The sequence below is a fragment of the Mustelus asterias genome, chromosome 4 (genome assembly GCF_964213995.1).
Source record: "Mustelus asterias chromosome 4, sMusAst1.hap1.1, whole genome shotgun sequence".
In the NCBI taxonomy this organism is placed as follows: domain Eukaryota; kingdom Metazoa; phylum Chordata; class Chondrichthyes; order Carcharhiniformes; family Triakidae; genus Mustelus; species Mustelus asterias.
Window position 1 is genome coordinate 113,085,881 of NC_135804.1, and position 26,524 is coordinate 113,112,404.

Here is a 26,524-nt window from a genome sequence, read left to right on the forward strand (position 1 = left end):
CAGTGTCAGTTGTACGATGGGGGCGTGGTCCCGGGGAAGAGTGGGTGACTGCGGCTTCTCTCACTCATTTCTTTACTACGTTGCACAGATACACAGAGACAGTGAAAAGTACATGTGGAGAAGTGGCCATGGCTGTGTCAGCTCCCGTTATCCCACCGCCCCCACTCACACCCACCTCCACCCCTATCACAGGAGGCCTGTTCCGGGCCGAGCCTGTGTACACCAGCCCCTCCGAATCTCCCAAACTCAGCAGCATTGGGAACAGCATCAACAGCGGCAACGAGTGTAAGATGGTCGAGCTTCGTGGAGTCAAAGTGGCGTCCTTTAATGTGGACGGGCAGGAGCTGATCTGCCTCCCGCAGGTTTTTGATCTCTTCCTCAAGCATCTGGTGGGCGGTTTGCACACGGTTTACACCAAGTTAAAGAGACTGGATATAACGCCCGTGGTCTGCACCGTAGAGCAGGTCAGGATCCTCAGAGGACTCGGAGCCATCCAGCCCGGCGTCAACCGCTGCAAACTCATATCCAGGAAAGACTTTGAAACTTTGTTTAATGATTGTACCAACGCAAGGTGAGCTCGACCTCCTCTTTATATTTGTCTCCCGTATTTTATTTTTTCTTTCCGTTCAGTACTTTTTCTTTTGCTTTCATTGTTTTCACCCATCTCCCCTTTCCCATTGTCACCTGTTTGGGAATTTTAATCTCCGGTCAATGGGGAGGGGGCTTCAGTGATCAGAAACATTGTGGAATTCCCACTTTAGAGACAGATCCCTTTAGGTTTGGATGCGGAACATTAAAGGCAGAAAGGAAAACTCGACAGCCCTGGCATGTAGCACCATCTACAAACTCATCTCTGTCCGTCCCCAGTCACGTTTCAGCTTCGCTCTTTCACCCGCCCTGCCCGTGAACCCTCCGTGTAGTATTGAAACCATAGAGGCCAGATCAGCCAAATGAATGCAAGTGCAGCCATCCCAAAATGAAAACATTTTCTAATTATATCTATTCATCGTTTTGCAAGGACCATCTGATACCCTACCGTGGCAAGTAGACGAGTGCATCACTTTGGTGCTCGCTCGCGTTGTGCATGTGTTAAACTAACACAAGGGGCTTGAATGTCCGCGCCAGCACCACGTTACCCGCGCGAAGTTAAACTCAGCAACTAGGCAAAAGGTGGTTTATTTTTGCCTCCCCCCCCCCCCCCCCCCGCCTCCAAACACCGTAACCTTTGTATCCATTTCCCAGCGACCGGTGATCAGCGCCGCTTCGCCGGGGGTTGTATGTTTTCTGTTTCAGCCTGCAGGACTCGCTGTTGTCATTTCTAAATCAAACAAAAAAAACTTATTCCAAAGTGTCAAAGACATTCACAATTAGCAGATAATTCGAGACGCGGAATAGAGCAAGATACCAAATTAAACTGCAGGTTGATTTATCGGGTGCACATTTCTTTTTGTTCCATTTGAATTGATCGCGAATTAATTTTCCAGAGCGTCTTTCCAGACTGCAGATGTTGCAGTTTGTACAATAAATCAATGGGGGCACATCTAAATGAATCGCCTCGGATATGGATTCTGTGCATGTTTTGATGTCTCTGTGTTATTCTTAGCTTGTTATCCTGACAGATATATAAATGGTAAGCATGCATTGCCAGCTCCGCTTCTGCCAGACTGTAACTTTGCAATTGACCGACCTGTCAAACTCATTGAATTAAAACAAAACTTTTCGGATCAGGAATAGTAGGCGAGTAAAACAATCCTTTATAATTCCTCGGTTTGAAATTGATCTGCAGGTTTTATTGCATTCATTATTTATTGAAGAACTGCAAGCTAAACATAACGTTAAGCTATTTTGCACTTAGGGACTGCATTTAGGAAATTGGATGGAAATTGCATTACTGATGAACATCTGTGCATGTTTCCACTGTTCTATTGTTATACATGGATGTAATGGCTCAGCAGTATTTTTACCACATAATTTCTAGCCCCATGTCATTTTGCCTTTTGCAAAGTGCATTTCAGAAATATTCCGTCAGATAGGCTATATTTATCAGTCATGTTGGAAAAAAAATGATTGTCTTCAAAAATTAATTTTTCATTTGCCTCTAGCAGAGGTTTAATAGAGTACACACTTGCTGTTTGCAGAAATATTGTTTAATCACATTAATATCACAGCCCTAGGAAAGAAGATAATTGTACAAATGCATACAGAAATATGCATTGCTAACTTTTTATGATTAAATTATGTAAATGACCCATCTACCGTCCTTCGGAGCACTAATCATCTAATTAGGAGTGATGTCTTGAATAGATGTTTCTGAATCTGGATATATGCAATCAGGAATGCATAAAATTGGAACTGACATTCATAATTCCAGAAAATAGCCTGCAAGATAAACGTTAACATATATACAAATATACATGTTAATAAAAGTCGAGGTTAAATGAGCTTCATTACTATTTCTGTAAGTACTATCTGTATGAAGAACAAATGCCACGGAACTGGCATTTTCAGTTCTAGTTTTGGGAATAAGGTAGCAGTCAGATTAAAATAAATTGTACAGGATTTTTCTTGTGGTGAATACTAAATGAATTGTAATTCAATATATCCATGCAAACAAAATATATTAAAACTGTTTTTTTAACCACAAAATGAAATAAATTAGGAAATATTTAATATTTTTAGAATCATTTAATAAGCTTTAAGAAATTTAAAATTTTGACTTAAACCAGTTGAGAAAAAGGTCCAAGTTAGGAACTCACCTGGCATCAACCAAGGTAGACAATACTGTTAACAGGATTGAATCAAACTATATTTTGTGCACTGATTGCAATATGCTATGTTGATTTTCATTTGCCTACAGTAAATAGAATGTCAAATGTGTCATGGGGAAATAAATACAGTGAAGTTTAAAGGGAGACATGATGCCCCAAAGCATCACTCAGTGGATTGATTTATCTTGCATGGTATAATGACTGCAGATGTGGATCTGTTATTCTAGATGAGGAATGTATTTGATGAGCTGATAGCACAAGCCAAGAAGCGTGGTTTTAATTACTGATGTGGAATTTATTTGTGAAGTACAAATGATTTACTACATTACTTTGTTATTGGCAGATGACCTTGCTCTTTACACCAGAACGTTGCTTTTCGATTAATCCAAAACAAAAATGTATTTTTGAGGACACTACCATTTGATATATTTTAAGCCAGTTGGCCGGTATTGTCAGTAAAAGGAACCTGACTAGGAACCTGACTGACATATTACAATTGTAACTGACTGGAGCTGCATGGTACTTTGCGGTATGATTTTGGTGACGGGGTGAGAGTGGGCTGAGTGGGTGTTCTTCCTTCAAAAAGGCAAGTCTGTATCAGGCTCATTTCAGGCTTAATGACTTTCAGAATTGTTCTGGGTGCTCAAATAAAATGAGAGAAATTAAGGAACATGAAGGAGAGCATGCAGAACATTTTATTGCTTTCTTTGAAGCCACAATAGAAGTAATCCATACCCCTGATGTAATTTCCAGAGCATGGGTAGGTTTCAGAACACCTGGCTTACAGTTTCAGCACAGCTGATAAAATAAAGTTAAATTTTAGATTCATGTGGCAGCCTGAACAGAAGAAAAATAACATGAGGGTTTCTTTTGTAAACATAATAGATGGAGCAGGGAGATAAGAGTCTCCCAAGCTCTTTAATCATTCTTTGTTAGATAAGTAACTTTAAGGCATCAAAGTATCTGAAATGTGAGATTTTTTTTAGCAGTGATTTGTAATACTGAAAGTGGTTCTGTGTGTTAGTTTATAAAAAGATGACACTGGATATTGAAACTTAGGTTTTATGTTTGAGTTATATGTGACATTAGAAATCAAATTATCATCGAAATAGCACCTTGGCTCTTAACACTTGTGAATTACCATTAAAACACACGTTAACTACTGTTATTTGCATTGTTCATGATAATGGAGAAAGTTTTGATATAAAAGACCAGCTAAAGTAGGGGCTCTCTATCTCAGAAACATGTAGCAATGGATTGTATGGGTTGTATTTTCTTTAAGCCACTGTTTCCTTGATAATTGCTGTATATAGTTTTTATGTCTAAAACAGTGATAAGAACAAAAGGCGAGATGAATACCTATCTGACAAGAGTATAGTAATCATTGCAAAATATAATTTGAAGATGTTAAAAGATATTGCTAAAGTGATATAATAAGGATTTTTTTTTGTCTGGTGCACAAGTATATGTCTTAAAGTGCAGAAACATAGAAGAAAAACAGTAATATATAAGAAATACGCATTTTGTGTTAAACAACTAAATTAGTTTTAACATGTACCTTGTAGCACTTGTGTTCTTAATTTTTGGGATCCAAATGTTTTTTGCCAAGCACCTAATGTAACTGTATTTTAAACAACAGTCACAAACAGTTTGGATTCTTTGGGATAACTCATCATTTAGATAACTTTTGGTCAAAGTGTCTTTCCCCTTTTACCCAAACATGGTGTTTTCTGTTTATTTGGATCAGAGACTGTTGGTAAACACAAAATTATCAACTCCTTTTGATTTAATGGTTACTTAATAGGAGGCTCTAATTATCTATCAATGCTAAATTAGAAGGTGTATAATAATGTCACAAAAAACTCAGAAGAAAGGACTTTGCAGCTGCTCTGGGTCAGATAACGTGTATTAACACTTCTGCGAAAGTAAATGTGATTTCGAAATGCAGCAAAAACATTGAACCTTTTGAATTGCAAAGCAAGAGATTGGCATCAGATTTATCTAAATGGCTGGTTGCAAATCTGTGAATCTTAACTATAAGTCAACAGCCCCTGTATGCATCAGGCAACTAATATAATGTGCCCTGCTTGTGAATAGGCTTGGGACAGCCCTCTGTTTAAACCCTGACACCAAAATCACACAAATTTCATCTTGTTCTGACTTGAACTGAATGCAGCCTCTGTTCACTCAAAATAAAAGTTGACGGTCTAAACCTCCCTTCTCCCTGGCTACAGATTGAACAATTAATGTACCCCTCTTTTATTTATTTGGCATATATTTTCAAAAACATATTGTTAATCATAACACAATGTTTATTTGCATTTTGTTCTCATTTTAATTCAGATTATCCAGCTAAGTTCTTGAGCTTCAATATCATTTGCCTTTGAATTCCTTGGTGTCAAAGTTTTGGTCATTAAACCATTATCATATAAGAAGACAGTGATGCAGTTCTAGTATTAGCCTTACACTGACAAAAAAAAGCAAGAATCAAAATACAAATGCAAGTCCAGATAAACTCCATCTGAATACCAAAGATACAGATGACCAGGAGGAATGTGTAGCAGATCAGGATCACTATGAAGCAAACCAGGAGAAATATGAAGCAGGTCTGAATTACTGTGAAGCAGGCAGAAAGGAGTGTGTAGCAGGTCAGTACCAGTGTGAAGCAGACTGAGAGGAGTGTGAAGCAGGTCGGGATCACTGTGAAACAGAGTGGGGTGTGAATGATCACTGTGAAACAGGTCAGGATCGGTAAGAATTAAATATTAAACTGATATCAGAGGAAGGCCAAGAGTTGATTGGCTGATGAGTATTATAGCTTTGGTGTCCTTTGTTCAAATTTAATGAGTTTGTCTAAGGAGATGGGAAATTCATAATTTCATGACGACAAGTAAAACATTTGAATTAACCCCTATTTTTAAGTGACAACAGAAGAAGAGGAGTGAATAGCTGGTGAATCTTTATTTTTTAAGTAGTACGTTTTATCATTTAATAAGATGAGGAATGGCAGGGAAATTCCAACTGCTGGAGTGATCATCCTGCTCCATGTGGGAACTCCAGGACCTTTCCAGTGTCCGGGATAACCATATATGCAGGAAGGGATTTGGCACTTAACAACATCGCTGCAGCACATCCATGAGGCTGAGAGTTTTGTGGAAAGCATGTTCATAGCTGTGGTACCCCTACAGTTTAAAAGTATGTAGGGAGAATAGGAAAAGGCAACTACTAGGTAGTCAAGTAGAAACTGGCAGATAGTTCAAGAGTCCCCTAAGTGCATCTCCCTCTCCAACCAGTGTCCAGCTCTGAATGCTGATGAAAGTAATGGATGTGCAGCCAGAGCCAAGTCCATGGCACGATCGTTTGCTCAGTTGTGCTGGGGGGCATGAAGAAGACTGGAATAGCAATAATGAAAGGATATTTGATAAAGCATTCAGATAGGTATTTGTGTCCCAAAATCATGAATTCAGTAGGGTATATTGTCTCTCTAATGTCCGGATCAAGAATCAGCTGCAGAGCACCCCGAGGGGGAGCAGTTGTTGTCTGCATTGGTATCAACATCTTTAGTAGAAAGAGGGATGTGGTCTACAGTCAGCATTTAGGGAGCTAGGTAGAAAATTAGCAAGCAGGACCTCAAAAGCAGTCATCTGCAAATGACTCCCGGTACCATGCACGTGGATATAGAAGTGGGAGGATAGAGTAGATTAATGTGTGGTTGGAGAGATGGTGCATGAGACAGGGCTTTAGATTCTTGGAAGTTTGGGATCAATTCTGGGGGAGGCAAGGCTGGGCAAGTTGCACCTAAAGAGAGATGGGACCAATTTCCTTTCAGGGCAATTTGTTGGTGCTATGGGGAAGGGTTTAAACTAACTTGGCAAAGGTTTGTGAACCAGGAGGCAATACTAGAGAGGAATACCAAGGGGAAAAGTGTACTTGGAGAGTCGGCTAGTACTAGAATGGGAAGTAGTAAGATATTAGGTGAGATTTGCATAAAAGGGAAAGTGATAAAGTCTATATAGGGTTACAGTGAAGGTGTGTGAATGCACAGAGTGTGGTAGTAAGATTGGTGAGTTGCAGACAGATAGTCATGTGGAAATATGAAGTTGTGGTGAACGCAGAGACCTAGCTTGAAGAAGAGTAGGACTATTAAATATCCCTGAATGCAAGGTGTTCAGGAAAGATAGTAAAGGAGGAGGGATGGCAGTATTGATTAAGGAGAACATTGCATTACTAGAAAGAGAGGGTGTCACAAAGGGGTCAAAGACAGAATCTGGCTGTAGTTAAGGAACAAAAAAGGTGCAATTACATTGCTCAGTTTAGTCTATAGCTGTATTGTGGGAAACATGTAGAGGAACAAATTTGCAAGAAATTACAGAGAATTCCAAGAATTATAGAGCATTTATAATGGGGTCTTTAATTATTTGAACATAGAATTGGATAGTAGTGTAAAGGAAAGAGAGGGCAAAAGTTCCTGGAGTATGTTCAGAAGAACTTGTTACAGCAGTATGCTTCCAGTCAAACAAGAAAGGAGACAGAGCTGAACCTGCTTCTTAGGAATGAGATGGGCCAAGTAGACCAAGGGCAGGATTTTCTGCTACCCCTGTGGCATGTTTCGCAGTGGCGGAGGTGGTCCACCATTGGTTATTAGTTGAGATCTTCTGGTCTTGCCATTGTCAACAAGGCTTACAATTGTCTGCACCTCTCACCACTGGAAAACCCACGGTGAGGGTTCCCCTATAAGATCCTGCCAATGGGAATGGCTGGAAAATTCAGGCCCAAATGTTAGTTGGGGAACATTTAGGGGACAGCGATAATTGTATCATAAGGTTTAGATTGGCTACGGAAAAGGACAAGGGAAATCCGAGTAAGATTAATTAATTGGGGGAAAGCCAACTTCAATGGGGTAAAAATGGATCTGGTCCAGATAAACTGGAATTAAAGATTAGTAGGCAAAGCTGTAACTGAACAATTGGCTGCCTTTAAAGAAAAGGCTGTTGGAGTACAGTTAAGATATATTCCCATGAAGGGGAAAGGGAGGGCAAACAATTCCAGAGCTCCCTGGACAGTGAATGATAGAGGTTAAAATGAAGATCGAGATAGTGGTTAAAATGAAGCAGAACATTTTTCTGATGACAGATGCAGGTGGATAATACAATGGAGATAAATCTGAAGAAACTCAGCAGGTCTGGCAGCAGCTCTGGAGAGAGAATCAGAAACCTGGAGGCTTCTGAAGAAGTCAAGTTGTACTCAAAACATGAACTCTATTTCACTTTCCTCAGCTGCCCGACATGCTGAGCTATTTCAGTACTTTCTGTTATTATTTCAGACTTCCAGCTTCTGCACTATTTTGTTTTTTGTACAGTTGTGAAGTATTTGAAAATAGAAGGTTCAGAGAGGAATTTAAAAAGCAAATTAGTGAAGCAAAGATGCAGTACGAGAAAGACTGACAGCTGACATAAAAGGAAATCCAAAAGTATTCCATAGCCAGATAAATAGTAAAAGTCTGGTAAGAAAGAGGTGGATGATTAGGGACCAAAAAGGGGATTTATGCATGCATGTAGGGGGTATGGCTGATGTATTAAATTACTATGTTGCATCGGTCTTTACCAAGGAAGAAGATGCTGCCACCATCGTGTTGCGAGAAGGGTGAGACAGTGGCGTATTGGAATTGTTGCTGAACTATTAATCCAGAGACCCAGGGTAATGCTCTGGGGATCTGGGTTTGAATCCCACCACAGCAGATGGTAGAATTTGAATTTGGTAAAAAATCTGGAATTAAAAGTCTGATGATGACTATGAAATCACTGTCAATTGTCTTAAAAGTCCATCTGGTTCACTAATGCCCTTTAGAGAAGGAAACTATCATCCTTACTTGGTCTGGTTGATATGTGACTCTAGACCCAAGCAATGGTTGACTCTTAAATGCCATCAGGGGTGGGCAATAAATGCTGGCCCAGGCAGTGACACCTACATCCCATGAATAAATTTAAAAAAGAGGTAATTCTGACATTTGAAATGTTTAAAATTGATAAGGATGAGGTATTAGATAGGCTGTCGGTAACTAAGATTGATAAGGTGGCAGGACTGGATGAGATGTATCCAAGGATATTCAGGGAAGTAAGAGTGGAAATTGCAGAAACACTGACTATTCAAATCTTTCTTAGATTCAAGGGCCATGCCAGAGGACAGGAGATGTTACACCCTTGCTCCAAAAAAAGGGATAAAGATAAATCCAACAAGCCAGTTATTTTAACATCGGTGATGGGGAAGCTTTTAGGAATGGTCGTTTGGAACAAAATTAATAGTCACTTGAGCAAATGCAGGTTAATTAAGGAAATTCACAGGTTTGTGAAGGGAAAATTATGTTTAATTAGCTTGCTTGAGTTTTTTGATTAGTTAACGGAGAGGGTAGATAAGGGTAATGCTGTTGCTGTTGTGTATATGGATTTCCAAAAGGCATTTGATAAGGTGCCACGCTATAGACTTGTGAACAAAGTTATAGCTCATGGAATAAAAGGGACAGGAGCAAAATGGCTACAAAATTTGCTGAGTGACAGGAAACAAAGAGAAATGGTGAAGTTTTTTTAAAGTAATCTTTTTGGACTGGAGTAGGGTTTAATAATGGAGTTCCCAAGAGATGAGTGTTAGAACCTCTGATATACAGTAATAATTCAGACCTTGGTGTACAGAACATAATTTCAAAATTTGCAGATGATACAGAATTTGGAAGTATTGAAGACCATGAAGAGGACAGTGTAAAACCTGAAAAGGACATAGATAAGTTGCTGAAATGGACACACAATGACAGATGAAATTTAATGCAGAGAAGTGTGAAATGATTAATTTTGATTGGATGAATGTGAAAGGCAATGTAAAATTTTAAAATAAATACAGGACAAAGGGATCTGGGGATATATATGTGCATAAATCATTTAAGGTGGCAGGAGAGGTTGAAAGAGCAGTTAATAATGTATGAAGCATCCTGGGCTTTATCAATATGGGCATAGATTACAAATGCAACACAGTTATATCAAACCTATATAAAACACTGGTTTGGACTCAACTGGTTTGTTGTATCCAGTTTGGGACACAGTCTTCAAGAAAGGTGTGAAGGCATTAGAGAGAGTGAGAGCATTAGAGTGAGAGAGAAAGTACAGAAAAAATTCAGGAGAATGATTCTAGATAGGAGGAACTTCAGTTACGTAGAAAAATGTAAAAGTTGGGACCATTCTCCTTTGAGAAGGCCGAGAGGAGATTTGTAGAGGTATTTAAAGTCTTGAGGGATCTGGACAGAGTAGATGGGGAGAAACTGAACAATCTAGAACTAGAGGTTGCAGATTAAGGTAATTAGCAAAAGAAGTAATGGCAACATGAGGAAAAGCTATTTCACCCAGTGGCTGGTTAGGATCTGGAATGCATTGCCTGAGAGTGTATAGTGGAGGCAGATCAATTGAGGTTTTCAAATAAGGATTGGATCACTATATGAAAAGTAAAAATGTGCAGGGCTATTGGGAAAAGGCAGCGGAGTGGCACTGGTTGAATTGCTCCTTAAGAGGGCTAGCAGACATACAGTGGGCCAAACAGCCTCTTTCTGCACTGGAACCATTGTATGACTTATGAAACTATTTGCCAAATCTGCCATCCCTGCAAGACTGCATATATTCTAATATATATCTCATCTTAAAACACAACTATGTTACAAGTAGTGGTGGGGAAGTAAAAAATAGTTTATTTAAACCCCTGGACACAGGAAACAATTCAGACACTGAATTTAAATTGCTCACGCAAAGTAACAGTTCACTAGAGTGTATTAAGATCCAATTAATTAAACTGAACATATAATTGCAGAGAAAGAGATTGTGTCATTGAGACAGTTCCAAAACAGTGTTGCTCCAGAAATAATGAGGAGTTGCATATTGCCACGATGTTGGATGGTCTCATGCTCTCTCCATATTCATAAGATTCCAATTGTGTGTTACATGACAATTTATTTTTCCATAGGACTATTTCAAACATGTGCCAAAAAGGAGCAGACAATGACAGAGAAGTAGCTTTTAGACAATTTATTAAACTGGTAATGTTACTAGTAGTGAGTAGTTTAATTAGTTGATAATCAAAAATAGTAATTTTAGCATGCTTTGCAGAATGGCACTACATCACCTTTCCACCTTATTAAATGAAAATGAATATTTTTGAAACCTAGATCTGTCAAATTTTCTGGGTGTATTTTATAAACGTGTCACTGCAAGAATACAACATAAGGTTGGATAGAAGTTGTACATGTTTTGGAGTATGCCAGGAGAGTGGAAGAGAGGAGTTCATTTCATTAGGACCTTCATTTCTTTGATTGATGTAACACCAATAATCAATATGTTAAAGACGTCACTAAAAATTAACAAGCACACTGTGTAATTGTTCATCTTACAGTATTTTCCACAGCAGCAAAGCAATAGATTTGTGATCAAACTCGGATTACAGTGCTTGTGAGGAGTCATTATAGTATTATGACCCATCTGGTTATCTTTGCTTGTTTCTGAATGGTATTTGTATATATTCTGATACAAGCTGCTTCAGGAACTCAAGTCTTAATTCTTATTCTGCCATTCAGACTCAATTGTGAACCTTACTGAACAATGCAGACAATACAAAATACATATCTCTTGTACACTATTCTGCATTTTGATACAGATTTATAATCCAACAAACATTGGTTCACTTAAATATTCATAACTATCTTTTAGGATCGCCAACAGACACAAGTCAGTGGTGTTTAGAATTCAGGAACCTAACAACAATTTTGTTAACAGAACTTTTGGAAACTGCAATAATTTAAATCAGTGCTATTGATCTGTCCAAACGCATCACTAATTTACAATGTCAAAAGGCATATCTACTCCTTGAATCAGCTCCTGCGTATTTTAAGACATCACGTTCAGCCTTGGTAAAGGCCAGCCTGTGCTGTTTTCATGCACAAAGTATTGCCTGTGGAGAAAATTTATGACTCAAATGTTGATTTTTCAGCCTGCATGTAAGGCCAGAGAATGAGGCAATAAATATGTCATTCTGATCAGGCAGATCACTTTTGAGTGTCGGTTATTTTAGAAATATATGCAGGGTTAAACAGTAGCAGGAATGAAGCCAGATCCTTTGCAGATATGATACTCATTGGCCACAAAACTACCATCCATATCAGGCGATGACTAATCAGTATAACTGTTCCATTTTGTGTTTGACATCAATAGAAGCTGCTGTACGTAAAATTGTTCCAGATAATGTTCTCAGCTATTTAACTCTTTGCACAGTTCAATCACATCAATATAAATGTGGGAACACAATATAGTTGATGCATGATTCTGATATATTTTGGAAGAGGTTTTTAAAAAATTTTCTTTTCCACTCTGAAAATTTCAAAGGAGGCTCTGACAGTCTAAATTAGTAGCCACTGTTGGCAGCCTTTCCATTCACTCTAATGACCATTTCACTGACTCAAAGTCCAGACAGCCATGCAACCCAGACCGACATCATATTCAAATACGACAAAAGAGTCTATGACTCCGCTAATCTCTTTGGTTGTTTGCTAATGATATTCCTGGCTGTGCTAGGTGGGAAAAACAAGACTGCTTTAGGATAAGCAGACAATTTTGCTTTAGGATAATCGGGCAATTTTAGAGAAGAATTTTTTTGTCAGTAAAAAAATACTTTATTATAAGAAAAGGTTTTATCATGACATGTAAATTTTAACATGGCCTCTTGAAGAAATTGAACCAATAGATATCTGTGCTAAATTAGAATAATGTTTATTTGATTCTGTTTAGTGAGTACACAGACAAAAAGCAGCCTTTAAAACTTTGTCAAGCAATAAGCTTCTGAATGGACGTGTTTATAAAGATTCTAGTCAAATGTAATTTACTGAAGTTTAGGACTCCAGGCAGACATGCTTTATCAGGTTTCATCATTTTGGTTACCTTTTTTTTGGGTCACATTTTCATTTTTTCTCGCCAATGGATGCACTATTAAGAATTAAGATTATAATACATACAACACTGCAGAGCTTACAAACTAGGAATATGTAAACAAAGACAGTGACTCAACAGTTAAGAACTAATAGTAAATTGTTAACAGAATTATAAAAATGATCTTGTACTACTAACATGAAAGATTTCTCTTCAGTTTTCTCAACAAAACCCATCCAAATTGAAGTTTTTTTAATTTCCATGGAAGATGACAAGCTAACACTACAGAATGTCACAATAGGTATTAGCTAATTTCTATTTTTGCCCACTGAAATCAGATTCAGTGACATCATAATGTTTGCACAGATAATTAACATTAGGTTAAGGTGTATGGTCAGTTACAACATAAAATCAAACCTCTGATTCAAATGTTAGGTTAAAAAGTTACCTTTTATGTCAACTCCTCTCATTATTTGTAAATGCCCTGTGTTAAAAAAAATTCCCGTGGGTCTCATAAGACTATAATAGCTTCATGAAAAAAGCCCACAGGATTTTACTGCATAAATTGTACATCTATAATATCTGCAAGGAAGCTGCATATTACTTGATTGCTTTTCAACATGAAACTACTGTCCGAGCAACCGTCTGTCTGAGAACAATGAAAGAGAATGGTTAATTTGGACGTTTGTTTTTGGTTGAACACAATGGTATTTATATAAATTCTTTTGACATACACTTTGTTGTTTCTATCGAAATGGAGAGAAGGACTTACTGGAGAGAAGTCAGTCAGCTCTCGATACCTCTTCCCACTTCTTTCTGTTGCTTGGCAAACAAAAAGTTCAAATGCTGGCAGTTTTGTCTCCAGTGTTAGAAAACTACAGGGGGAGTTGAAATGCTGGCGACTTCAGCAAAGAGCTCTAGTATGGGACAATTGGACAAAAAAGAATCCTCCGCAATTTTTTTCTGTGAGGGTCAGCATGTCACCAGCTGTTAGGTGCAGAGAAATGTCTGAAATTGTACATGTAGGACTTTTCCCCCCATTGTGTGTTTGTTCAGAAAATTTGAAACCAGCCAACCGAGTATTTTGTGATGGACCTGCTAAAAGTCAGCCCAATTATGGGGAAATCTCTGGTTGGCTGAGTTTGAATTTGTGAAATTGACTTAATAAGAATGTCAGTTTGAAAGGAGATACGGCAGCTTTAACTGCAGCCTCATCTTTACAAATTACATTGGTTAATTAAATTATTTCAATTACTTGAAGCCAGGTTTATTAGACGATGAGCCCAGAGAGTTTCACTAACACTGAGATAAAAGGAAATTTGTCTGTTGATGCCATTGTTTAGTTGAAGCTCTTTGGTGCTGACAGATGTCCTATAGCACCATCAGGGCAGGGAGGCCCCAGTTAAAGTAATGGATAGCAGTCTCATGTAAAGATTGGTCCATTACAAGGATGGATTTTCAGCAGGCTATAAATCAGTGCCTGACTCATTTTCTTTCCCAGCACAGAGATGAGCTGCTGTTTTTCTTGTTATAATTGAACGTCAGCCATGAGCAAAGGGCAGAAAAGGGAATTTTATGTTGACATTCATTATTTTTTCACCAAGTAAAAGACAGGAGGTTTTTTGTTAGGCAAATATTCATATCATATCTAGAACCTACATTAGCACATGAATGTGATGCCTTTTTCACCCCGTTCCAATAATGATTCAAATTGCTCAGGGGTTCCAACTCACTGTTTACTTATTACTGAATATATCATGCTTTTACCAAAGCATTTTTGGAGTTGCAAGATTACAATGGTCTTAAATTTACAAGAGAATGACAGTCACTGCTGTGTAAAGAGAGGTTAAATGCACAATTTACATATTCATTTCATGATTCATTTGTTTGATGATTTATATGTATTTAGAGTGCGTTTTGCCAATTGTGTTGCCACATAACTTTAATCATTCTATGGCAGATCTGCTGGGCTTGGCTGAAGAAAAAATCAGAAATCCCTCTGATTGTATATCATTATAAATGATGATTATTTACATATTTTGGGGTTCCTGCATTACTTTCCTCTTCTGATACTGCTGCCTGCTGTCCAGCATCCCGTTAGCCAAGAAGGGGCTGGATGACCTGGACTGCAAAACTTTTCAAACCATCAGTTCTGCCACTTGACTAACAAACAGGAGGCACATTCAAGACAAAACAAAATACGCTGATCATTTCCTCACTGCACCCCTTTACCAAGACAGAACGCGTCACTAGCAGTCTAAACGAGAACTTGCAAAGCATACCCCATGGCGGATAATGGAACTGAGCCTTGAAACTTTGGTCCTGCAACCTTCTAGCTAGGAATCCAACACACTTTACTGGCTGAACAGCTCTAAATTGAACGTTTCAGAGCAAATCCTATTTTCAAATAACTTGCTTATGCGAGTTATCCACCTATAGCATTTCCATCATACACCAAGTCAGTGTTACTTTGTGCAGAATTTTGTTTCTCTTTCTCACATATTTTCACTCGCAAGATTTCTAGCATCCAAAATACAGAAACTAAAAGTTTACATTATGTTCCTATGGATGATGATCTTTGCCAATCTGATTGGTGCTATAAATGTGCAGGTATTTTGCTATTGTGTGCTATGGAATGATAGACTGTGACTTTTGCTTCCGATGTCTTGCTTGTTGAGTTCCTGATCTTATCAAGCAGATATTGGTTGAAGATTAGCTGCTTTCCCCACTTAGAACGACCAATTAGAGGATAAGACAATCTGTGAGATTCTTACACACAGCACATCAACCAACCCACAAGCAGCAATGTCAGTGCGAGTCACCTACTTGCCTTCTCTTCCTCATGAATGATGTGTGAAATGGGAAGATGTAAGGGCCAAGGAACTATAAACACAAAAACAGAGGTGATGGAGGGCTGCTGGGACCCTTGGAACCATGACCTAATAAGAGCTAGTGCCTTCAGGACAGAAGAAAAAGGAGTGAAATTGTTATTTGCAATTCTTCACACTAAGGCTAAACTCCACCTAGAACTTATTACTGAGGTTCTTGAGATAAAAGCAGCAGGTTGCTCAGGAGAAAGATATGTTTACGTTTGAAGATAGTTTATTTTTGTTGGTACGTGCAGTTGGAGCATTTGCTAAATGTAATGCTTTCTCATTCTACTCTTTAGGTTTTCTGCCTTTAATGTGTAAACCTTAACAATAAGCATACTGTTGTGGTTCCACTTAATAGGCAACCTTTTAAGCCAGTATCAGTGACAATCCTGAAGTACTTGTGCTATCAAGAAGTTGTGACCTATTGTTTTCTGAAACAAATGTAACTTACTGCACATTTTCAGATCAATAGTTTACTTAGGCTTTCTTTGTTTGACACTTTTGTTTTCTGTGGCAGTCTCTGGAAAATGTCTTTATTTATTTTCTGATGTACTGACACAAAATAATTGGTGGAAGATATCTTCATTTATTTCACTCAAAATATTCCACTTGGCCGATTGTGGTCTTGGGTTCTGGAGCAACAGCTCCAGATGGCGTCAGTTTAGTAAATGGGATGGGATTGGGTAGACGGTACTGACAGTGCATGCGGAATAAGCTAGTGGGACAACTCCAAGTTGCATTTCAAAGTTTCAAATTTATAATTGTCAAAGAGCTTGCAGGAGGAAAGAAAACTCAATGGGTATAATTTTCATAATGGAAAACAAAAAGAAAATGGTGAAAGTAATGATAAAATTAAACAAGCGAGGTGGAAAATAAAGTCAAGCAAATCCTGATATCAGTATTTTCAAATCTCAGAGGGGCGAAGAATTATCATGTGAATGAATAGCAATTCTATAATCAAATCTAAATTTACTGTCTTATCTTTTTGCTCTTTTACTCTTTTGCCTGTCACTCATTTGCTCCCTTCATTCTTTCATCTCCTTTACTCCTTCCTGTTTGTATTGGATTCTGTGCCTTGTAATCTTTGTTCCAAGTGACCCAGGAACTCCAGTATTCTGCCGCCTTATTAATTTTTAATATATTAAGTGTTTTACTGTTGGGAGCAGGTGTCAGGAAAATATTCTAATTGTCAGCTTTAGGCAAAAAAATATCGAATCCGGGTGTCAGCTCGCCGAAAATAGACTGCAAAGAAATCAGCAAATTCTTGCTTATGTTAAATGTTCCTGACATTTGTTCCACTGAAATTATATGCAGTTTATCTGCTAAGCTGAACATTTTATCAGCATGACAATTGAATTGTGCAGTGTATATGCGGCAGAAAAATGGTAATTGAGTATTTTATCAGAGGCTTCCATGAAATGGACTTTGTAGTCATAAATGAAGATTAAGGCTGTTGTTCACAGAGACGTACAAATTGGAGTGATTTATTATCTGTGACATCAATATGTCATTGCTTGGATACAAAATGAAAAACACTGAATTGCAGCTAAGCAGCGGAAGGTAAATACAGGTTTTAATTATTTGCTCCAAACCATTAAAACTGAGATGAAATTGTCATTAAGATCGCACAGCTGTTACACTAGGCTCATTTGTGTGGATTAAAAAAAGACAGTAATAAAGGATCATGTCAGAACAGAGGAACAATGAATGCATGATTCATTGTAAATAATCATTAACACAGGAATCCTGAAAGGACTTTTTGACTTACACAGTTCGCCTGGCACTAATCTGTATATCCTATTGAATTCTTTTGAACAACCTAATTGAAAGTAGATTTTTAAAATAGTCATTAGACTTTTAGACTCTTGCCCCAGAATTCAAGACAATTCAATTAAGACACTGTGCTGAGCCTTCATTGTTGAAAAGCAATCTCAATATAAAAACGTGTTAAGCAGCAAAATGTCTTTAAGAGCATGGTGCCCATTAAATTGACTTTGTTTTTTCACTGTTGCACTTAAAATGTAATTAATTGTTTTACATTACTGATTGTGGTGCTTTATTTTCGTATCAATGCTAAATTTCACTTACTTTGGTCAGATTGCAACAACATTAATGAATTTCCCAGTGCTGACTTTACTCTTTAAGTATCATTATTCCACGCATAAGTATTCATTTTCTAGGCATTAGGAATGTTGCCAGTAGTGACAAATTGAACTGTGAATTATATGATAATGCTTGCACTGTTTAGAAGCTTTGTTTTTCAGCCTGTTAACAGAAAGATAACATTGTTGGTCTGTGAATGGTTTTGAAGATTATTAACGCTTTCAGAACCAAATCACATTTTTGCGAACTCTTCAGTGTGTTTTTATATTAATATGTATTACTATCACTCACACACACGCATCACTATATTTTCCCTCAAAATAGCAAGCTGCAGAATCATACCATATTCCACAAGGAGCTATTTCATATTTTATTTCTACTTATACCCAAGTTTCAAACATCACATTTCAAAGAAAATGTCAGAGCTATATAAAACAATGATAGAAAGGCAGTCATTTGATGCTGAGGTCAACTGCAGGTTAATTTCTGTTGTCGAGGGAGCATTACAGCATATAACATGTTACAAATATTCTGCTGCTAAGATGGAGCTTTGGGTTCTTTTAAGACTGCTCGGTCTATTTGCTGTTTGTGGAGGGCTAGTGACTCTTGGACTCCCAGTCCACTTTCTATTTTTTAAGTACAACTGTTAAATTGATCAGAAATTATTTGTTGTTCTGATTTATTTTTGATTCACTACTTTTTTTTCACTAACACAAATTTCAAATGCTAAAAATAAGATTTTAAACAAATGCATAACATCAAAAGAATCATTATTCACCAATAACACGACTAGTTTTGTGGACGGAATTGCATTTGTTGCCTTTCACTAACTTTATTTTAAAAGTTTTTATTTCAGTAAAAGTCAGGTTAGACTTCAGCTAAAGTGCAGGATCCGTTTCCAATTAATTAGCAACCTGCCCAACCCCTGCCTCACCTCAAGATCCTGCTCCCTGTGAAACCATAACCACTTCTAAAGTACTCATACTCAAAGGACCTGCCTTTCATGCACCCAGATCAGGGGATCTATACAAATGCTTTCAGGTCCCTTCGTTGGAATGCTTCCACTGAGTATTGACAGCCTGGTTACTGAACTACAAGCGGGCACAGGTTCAAGGTGAGAGGTGGTAAATTTAGGGGAAACGTGCGGGGAAAGTCCTTCACACAGAGGGTGGTGCGTGCCTCGAATGCACTGCCAGTGGAGGCAGTGGAAGCTGGCACGTTCTTGACGGACACATGAATCGGAGGCGAACAGAGGGATAGAAACCACATATCTACGCAGGCTTGGTGGACCGAAGGGCCTGTTCCTGTGCTGTTGTGCTCATTGTATGTTGCGTGGGGGCTTGCTGCTTCTTCCAAAATCATGAGGAGATGGGACTGCATCGGAAACCTGGCACCCCGATCCGGGATGTGAAATTACAGCTTCACCCATCTCTTGTCCCACCTCCTCAGCCAAACAAAAATTCAGCCCTTCATTTTCAATGATGGGCATTATTGATTATATGTGCATGGCAGCGTTTGTTTATGTTTGAGTTCCAGACAATCTAATTCTTCTTATCCTCAGTAAAGAGGAATTCATTTTCATTGCATGACAATATTTCAGTTTATCTATCTTTGAAAAATGATTCAAATATAAACTGGATGAACATGACAAGGCTTTCAACGTAACATTTAATTAAAAGTTATTAACTTAATTTTTACCAAATTAAAAGCAGCGAACTGAGAGCCACACGCTGCTCTGGATTTAATGCAGCCCATCATGGTGGGAACTATGGTCCACTTAATCCTGGGAGAGGCCCCGTGTCAGTCTCCCTGGAGCGGAAAAACCTCCTTGGACTAAGTGGGAGAGTGGAAGGGGCTTACACAGGACTGCCAGCAGTGAGATGTCAATTAGGCTCATTAATGAGTCAATTGACACCCTTTATCCGTAAGCCCACTGCAGTTTAGTGGTGGCTCAGGAATTCAGTGGAGCCCATTTGGCTTTCCTGGACCCTTGGAAGGCTTCTAGCAAAATCTGTTGGGTTTGTCACTGCCTCCCAGGGAGGCCCCTCGTAGTCAGGCACTCTGTGTCCAATCATGGGACCCGGCATTGGGATAGGGGTGGCTGCTAAAAGCCACTCCCCCTGCCTGTGACCTCCATTCCCCTCTCGCTCACTTTTGGTCTGGGGTCCCACAATGACCCTGGGCCTCTGGTGTGTGTGGTGCTGCCAGCAACCACTACTTCTACTAGTGCAGGAGAAAATTATGATCTGTGGACTCTGAATGGCTGGTAACTCTCAGCGGGTTGGACTTCCATCGCTGTGGACCTCAGTCTTATTTAAGACCCGTTGGAGGCCGCTTACTTGGATTCCATTGGTTCTGCCCCATGGAACTGACATGGATTCCCCAACCGGTGGGTGAGACTCCCATTGGCCCTGTCAGAATTACGGCCATTGTGTTTACATTTACCATTTAATAATTTGATGTTGAGTGGAAACTCGTGCAGGTTCTCTCAGGTAAACCTTTTGCTAAACTGAGATCAGCATAATGTTCTTTAATTTCTACTAAAAATGGTTGGAAAACTTACTTCAGGTAAGAGGTTAATAACCAATAATAATAGCTACTGTCAGCTGTGCCTCTGTTAGTAGCAGTTTTGCCTCTGAGGCAGAACGCTGTGCATTTGTGTCCCACTCCAGAACGTGAACACAAACAATTAAGACTCACACTCTAGTGCAGTCCAGAGGGAGTGCTGCACTGTTGGAGCTGTTTTTAAACAGTGGCCCTCTTTGCTCTCTGAGGCCGATGAAAAGATCTGCTGGTGCTGTTTCGAAGAAGAGCAGTAGAATTGCCCCCACTGTGCTGGCCAATATTTATCTCTCAATCAACATCTCAAAATGATTCTATCTGATTGACAGGCCATGATTACATTGCCGTTTGTGGGAGTTTGCTGTGGCCAAAGTGGCTCCCCGATTTCTACATTACAACAGAGACTATGCTTTAATGTACTTTATTGGTTGTAAGGTGCTTTGGGATGACCTGTGGTCATGGAAGGCACTACATTGATGCAAGAATTCCTTTTCTTATTAGGCACAGAATTCAGTGCTCAAAACACAGATTAAAGCGTCCATAAAATAATTTTTAAAAATTCAACCACTAACCCTGTAACTTCTTCATTACGTGGACAACCTGCAGTGCATCATTTTGATTTGATTTGATTTAATATTGTCACATACATTAGTATACAATGAAAAGTATTGTTTCTTGCGCTCTGTACAGACAAAGCATGCTGTACATGGTGAAGGAAAGGAGAGAGTGCAGAATGTAGTGTCATAGCAGACACCTGACACATAATCTACTGGGTTATTTTTAAGACTGGGTGCATGAGAAAGATACCTGAAACCCAATTGCTGTCAACCCCATCTTATTTCTTTGCGCAGGAAAAGTTACGGAAAGAGTTACAGGGTGCTACAGTTACAAAATAGTATACGCCGTACTCATCGTGAGAAATTGTCTGGGGTTTTGCAAGTAATAGAAAGAAAACAATGCATTTACAAGTATGTTCTGAAGATGTCAAATGGACTCAAAACATAAGTTTCTCTCTTCACAGATGCTGTCAGATCTGCTGAGCCTTTGCAACATTTTCTGTTTTTATTTCATTTACAAGTGTTGCCCGTCACCATACTTACAATTCTTTATTACACTTTTTTTTTGAAGAAGCAATGATTGTAATAATGATAATGCTGAGATTTTTGATGAGCAAGGGCGGGGAGGGGGGTAAAGGGTTATCAGGAGTCAGCACAAATGTGGAGTTGAGGTTAAGATCAGATCAGCCGTGATCTTATTGAATGGCAGAGCAAGCGCAAGGGACCGAGAGGCCTACACCCATTCCTTGTATGTATGGATGTATGCCATGATTTAAAATGTATAGAATCCTCCAAGAATTGAATATTTCTTAATTGTTGCAAGAGCCAAGGGCCAAAGTGTCCTCCCTCTATGCTGACTAGCCCACCATCATCCTGCAATGGATGGATAAGTGCAGTCTGAAGAATGCAGAAGAGTAAAACCCTGGCAAAAATGCTGATAACTCCTTAACAGTCACAACTTTAAAAAGAAAGTCAATCCTCTGGCCTACAATCCGGATCTAACCAAGCATTTCTTTAACTGCAGTTAGATTTGGCGACCTTAAGAGGATATAAGGAAAGATTCTCAAATTTTAGATATCTAAACTTAAGTCAAAATGGTTCTTAATTAAAACTGTTTCACAGAGTGAAGCACTGGATGTTAGCAATTTAACTTCCAGTGAATTGGTCAATGGTGCCAGTATTTAGAATTATAGAATCCCTGCAGTCCAGAAGGAGGCCATTCGACCCATTGAGTCTGCACCGACCACAATCCCACCCAGGCCCTATTCCCGTAACCCTACATATTTACCCTGCTAACCCTCCTGACACGAGGGTCAATTTAACATGGCCAATCAACCTAAACTGCACATCTTTGGACTGTGGGAGGAAACCAGAGCAATCAAATGAAACCCACGCAGACATGGGGAGAACGTGCAAACTCTGCACAGATAGTAACCCGAGGCCGGAATTTAACCTGGGTCCCTAGTGCTGTGAGGCAGCAGTGCTAACCACTGAGCTACTGTGCCATTCAAAACGGTAGGAAAGTGATTGGAGTATGAGAGCTGATTTCATGTATATTGGGTTGCCATTAATGAATAAGTACATTGAAAGTAAATGGAAATCTTTCAACATCAGGCTGAATTTTACTAGCCCTCTGGAGACAGGCTGGGAGGAAGGAAGGATTGGTAAAGTGGCAGTGGAAGGTAATGGGAGGGACATTGGACATCTTCTAGTAAAGATGGGATATTCCCAGAAGCCGGAATACCAGTGGCTCAGCTGTTCATCAGCTGGAAACCGCTTGGAATTTTAATTCAATTAATTGGCCAGTTACTGCTCATTTGGTCATGTCACCACCACACTAAGATTTTACTAGCATTGGCACAGCCCTTTGTTGCATGGAGAGTGTGATGACTTCAGCCAGGCTAATGAGGTTGGCTTGCTAGAGAATGAACTAAGAACATAAGAACATAAGAAATAGGAGCAGGAGAAGGCCATCTAGCCCCTCGAGCCTGCCCCGCCATTCAATAAGATCATGGCTGATCTGAAGTGGATCAGTTCCACTTACCTGCCTGATCCCTATAACCCCTAATTGCCTCACCGATCAGGAATCCATTTATCCGTGATTTAAACATATTCAACGAGGTAGCCTCCACCACTTCAGTGGGCAGAGAATTCCAGAGATTCACCACTCTCTAAGAGAAGAAGTTCCTCCTCAACTCTGTCCTAAACTGACCCCCCTTTATTTTGAGGCTGTGCCTTCTAGTTCTAGTTTCCTTTCTAAGTGGAAAGAATCTCTCCATCTCTACCCTATCCAGCTCCTTCATTATCTTATAGGTCTCTATAAGATCCCCCCTCAGCCTTCTAAATTCCAAGTAATACAAACCCAATCTGCTCAGTCTCTCCTCATAATCAACACCCCTCATCTCTGGTATCAACCTGGTGAACCTTCTCTGCACTCCCTCCAAGGCCAATATATCCTTCCGCAAATAAGGGGACCAATACTGCACACAGTATTCCAGCTGCGGCCTCACCAATGCCCTGTACAGATGCAGCAAGACATCTCTGCTTTTATATTCTATCCCCCTTGCGATATAGGCCAACATCCCATTTGCCTTCTTGATCACCTGTTGCACCTGCAGACTGGGTTTTTGTGACTCATGCACAAGGACCCCCAGGTCCCTCTGCACAGCAGCATGTTGTAATTTCTTTCCATTTAGATAATAATCCAATTTGCTATTATTTCTTCCAAAGTGAATAACCTCACATTTGTTAACGTTATACTCCATCTCCCAGATCCTCGCTGACTCACTCAGCCTGTCCAAATCTCTCTGCAGACCTTCTACGCCCTCCACACGATTCACTTTTCCACTTATCTTTGTGTCGTCTGCAAACTTTGTTACCCTACACTCAGTTCCCTCCTCCAGATCGTCTATATAAATGGTAAATAGTTGAGGCCCCAGTACCGATCCCTGCGGCACGCCACAAGTTACCATCTGCCAACCAGAAAAGTACCCATTTATTCCGACTCTCTGCTTCCTGTCGGATAGCCAATCCCCAATCCACGCTAACACCCTACCCACAACTCCGTGTGACCCAATCTTCTTCAGCAACCTTTTGTGAGGCACCTTATCAAACGCCTTATCAAACTACCTGATGAATCCTATTTGAAGGTTAAATTAGAGAGCCTCATGATCCCTATTTAAAGCAGGTGCGTCAGATTCCCAGCCTGCATTCAGCAGCGAGCAACTGGAGAGCTGGCTGTGTACAGATGTATAGTGTAAATAAAGTAACTTGGTGACAGGACTTTCACCTCCATGGAGTTATTACAGAGAGGCTGTTAAAAATACTGTGGCAGCCTTTCAGCCATTTCCTGTAGTTGGTGGTGAGGGCGGGGGGGCTCACTTTTTGTCCATTCCATGATCCATGTAGCCCACCTCCGAGCAGCAATAGCCATCTCCTGCAGCGCCGTCTTCAATTCCCTGCAGCCTCAGCCCCAGCAACCTCTGTTGCTGGTGCTGCCGAGCTGTCGGCCATCTGATTAGGTCAGCTGTGTTGGGAGGTGGTCTGCCACCCTCAATTGGTGGTGGCTTCATCATCGGCCACCACTGCTAACATCCAGGCGGATCACCCCCCTCCCCGGCCTGAAAGTTGATTGGTACCTCAGCAACATGAAATCTGACTGCTCTGCGGCAATATTACTCTGGGGTGGCCTTAAATTAGTGCAGCGTGGGACTTCTGCCTCTCGGGGATAGGAATTTCTACCCAAGAGAGCTGCTGGCCAATCAGATTGGCAGGCTGTTCTGTAGGCCTAGCAGCGCCAGATGACAGTAGTGGCCACTGCTGGGACTACAAGCAGTCCCCTTGAAGCAAATGTCTCTTGGACTTCAGGTACGCCTGGGAATTTTGGGTGGGCATGGAGGACCTGAGAGGAGAAGAATGGGAGGTCAAGTTAGGCCGGGGCATGGGTGGGATGGTGGGACAAAGAATGTGAAACATCTTGAGGTACCCCTTCCTGGCAGCAATCCACCTTGTCAAAGCTGCCGGGTTGCCCGCCTTGCCTCAGCCTTCTCCTACAGACTGGAAAATTGTGACGGAGGTGGATTGAGGTCCTTAAGTGGCTGTTAATTGTTCACTTAAGGGCTCTATAGGCCTAAGGGTGGGAGTGTGGCCTGACACCTGACCCATCTCACTGCAGTATATGGGACTGATCTGGGGTTGGCTGGAAGGCAACAGTCTGACCATCCGGTTTATTTTACACACTTCCCCTCACCCTGGCCTACAAATAACCAGTGAGGGAACTGTAAAATTCATCCCAGCAGCCCTGCAGTCCCACTGCCCACCCATGTGGATTTGGGATTGCGCTATCCATCCTGAGACTTGCTCATTTAAATTGATGTAAAATTCAGCCAATTGTGTAGATATATCTTAATGAAAAAAAGCAATCTCAATGGAGACAAAGTAAAGAGAAAGGCTTGAAGTGGATAAATTTTTAAAAAAGATTTAAAGGGGGGACATACTACATTGTTATAGGGTCCACATATGAAATTCTACAGAAGCATTCGGTCCAAAGATGTGCAGGTTAGGTGAACTGGTCATGGTAAAATTGTCCCTTAATGTCCCACGATGTGTCAGTTAGATGGATTATCCATGGGAAATGTGTGGTGTTACGGGGTTAGGGCCCTGGGTAAGTTACTCTGTCAGAGAGCAGGTGCAGACTCAATGGGCCGAATGACCTCTTCTGCACTGTAGGGACTCTATTGATTACAAGACTATTGGAAGGGACATAACCGCTGATATTATAACTGCTGGAGTTTGGAGAGAGCAAAGGGCAAAACCCCCTGAGCATTGCACAACGCAGTTAACATGGTGATGAACAGGAGATGGTTCATATTTTAATTATCCACTTTTTGGAGAGTTTAACTTTAACCAGGGAGAAGACTGGCAGCATATCATCACACATCAAACAGGTTACATGTGTTCTGGACTTTAATGTTAGTGATGCTAAGGTTCAGGATAGGCTTAAGGAGTTGAAAATCAATACAACCGAAGATGGAAGGACCATGGAAGATAAGGGAAGGTATGTCTGACGTACTGGAGGTAATTCTGAGGAAGATAAAAAAAGGCAAATGTCAAACCCTGTGTCGAGGTCCTTTATAAACCCCTGGGACTGTGATTTTGAATTCCTGCCTGCACTGGGTCCCTTTGAAAATCCTGTCGATGGAGTGTGCTTTATGATATTTGTCAGCAGTTGACCATTGCTATAATTTTTGTCACCTGTACATCTACCCCAAATACAACTCCGTGCGAGTGCATCCAAAATTTATCCAAATGGACCTGAACCTGTTGGCATTTCTGGTCATTATTAGTGCAGCCCTAATATGCTGCTGTGAAAAGAGCATCCGTTGGAATGTGTCTGCACCCACCAATGCAGTTGAGAAGTGACATGCAGTCATGCTCTTAGACACTGGCTTCAGAACATTCTCTGTTGCCCAAAAGCAGCAGCTGTGCTGATCCTCCTTGCTGGCTCTGGGAAGGGCACACTAACCTGGTTGAAAATGGGTATGAAGGTTGCAGGGAGCCCATTCAATCTGGGGTTTTGGGAACAATCGCAAAGGCTCACCTTCGGAAGGCCATGCAGTGTTAGAGCCCTGCCTGACAGAGACCCAGGAAAGTCAGATATTCTGTCGTCACTCCTGTCATTTATATTCACTTTGCGTATGGGAGCCCACTCC

General features: G+C 40.1%; 1 protein-coding gene across 2 annotated transcripts in view; it reads left to right on the plus strand.

Annotated features, from left to right (window-relative positions):
* The first annotated feature begins 32 nt into the window (after positions 1 to 32).
* dacha (dachshund a) overlaps positions 33 to 26,524 on the plus strand; it is a 387,374-nt gene continuing 360,882 nt past the window's right edge. For both annotated transcript variants that reach the window (XM_078211668.1, XM_078211669.1), the window contains exon 1: positions 33 to 571. In XM_078211668.1, coding sequence (XP_078067794.1) covers positions 129 to 571 — 443 coding nt within the window. In that variant the 5' untranslated portion in view covers positions 33 to 128. The remainder of the gene's footprint in view (positions 572 to 26,524) is intronic.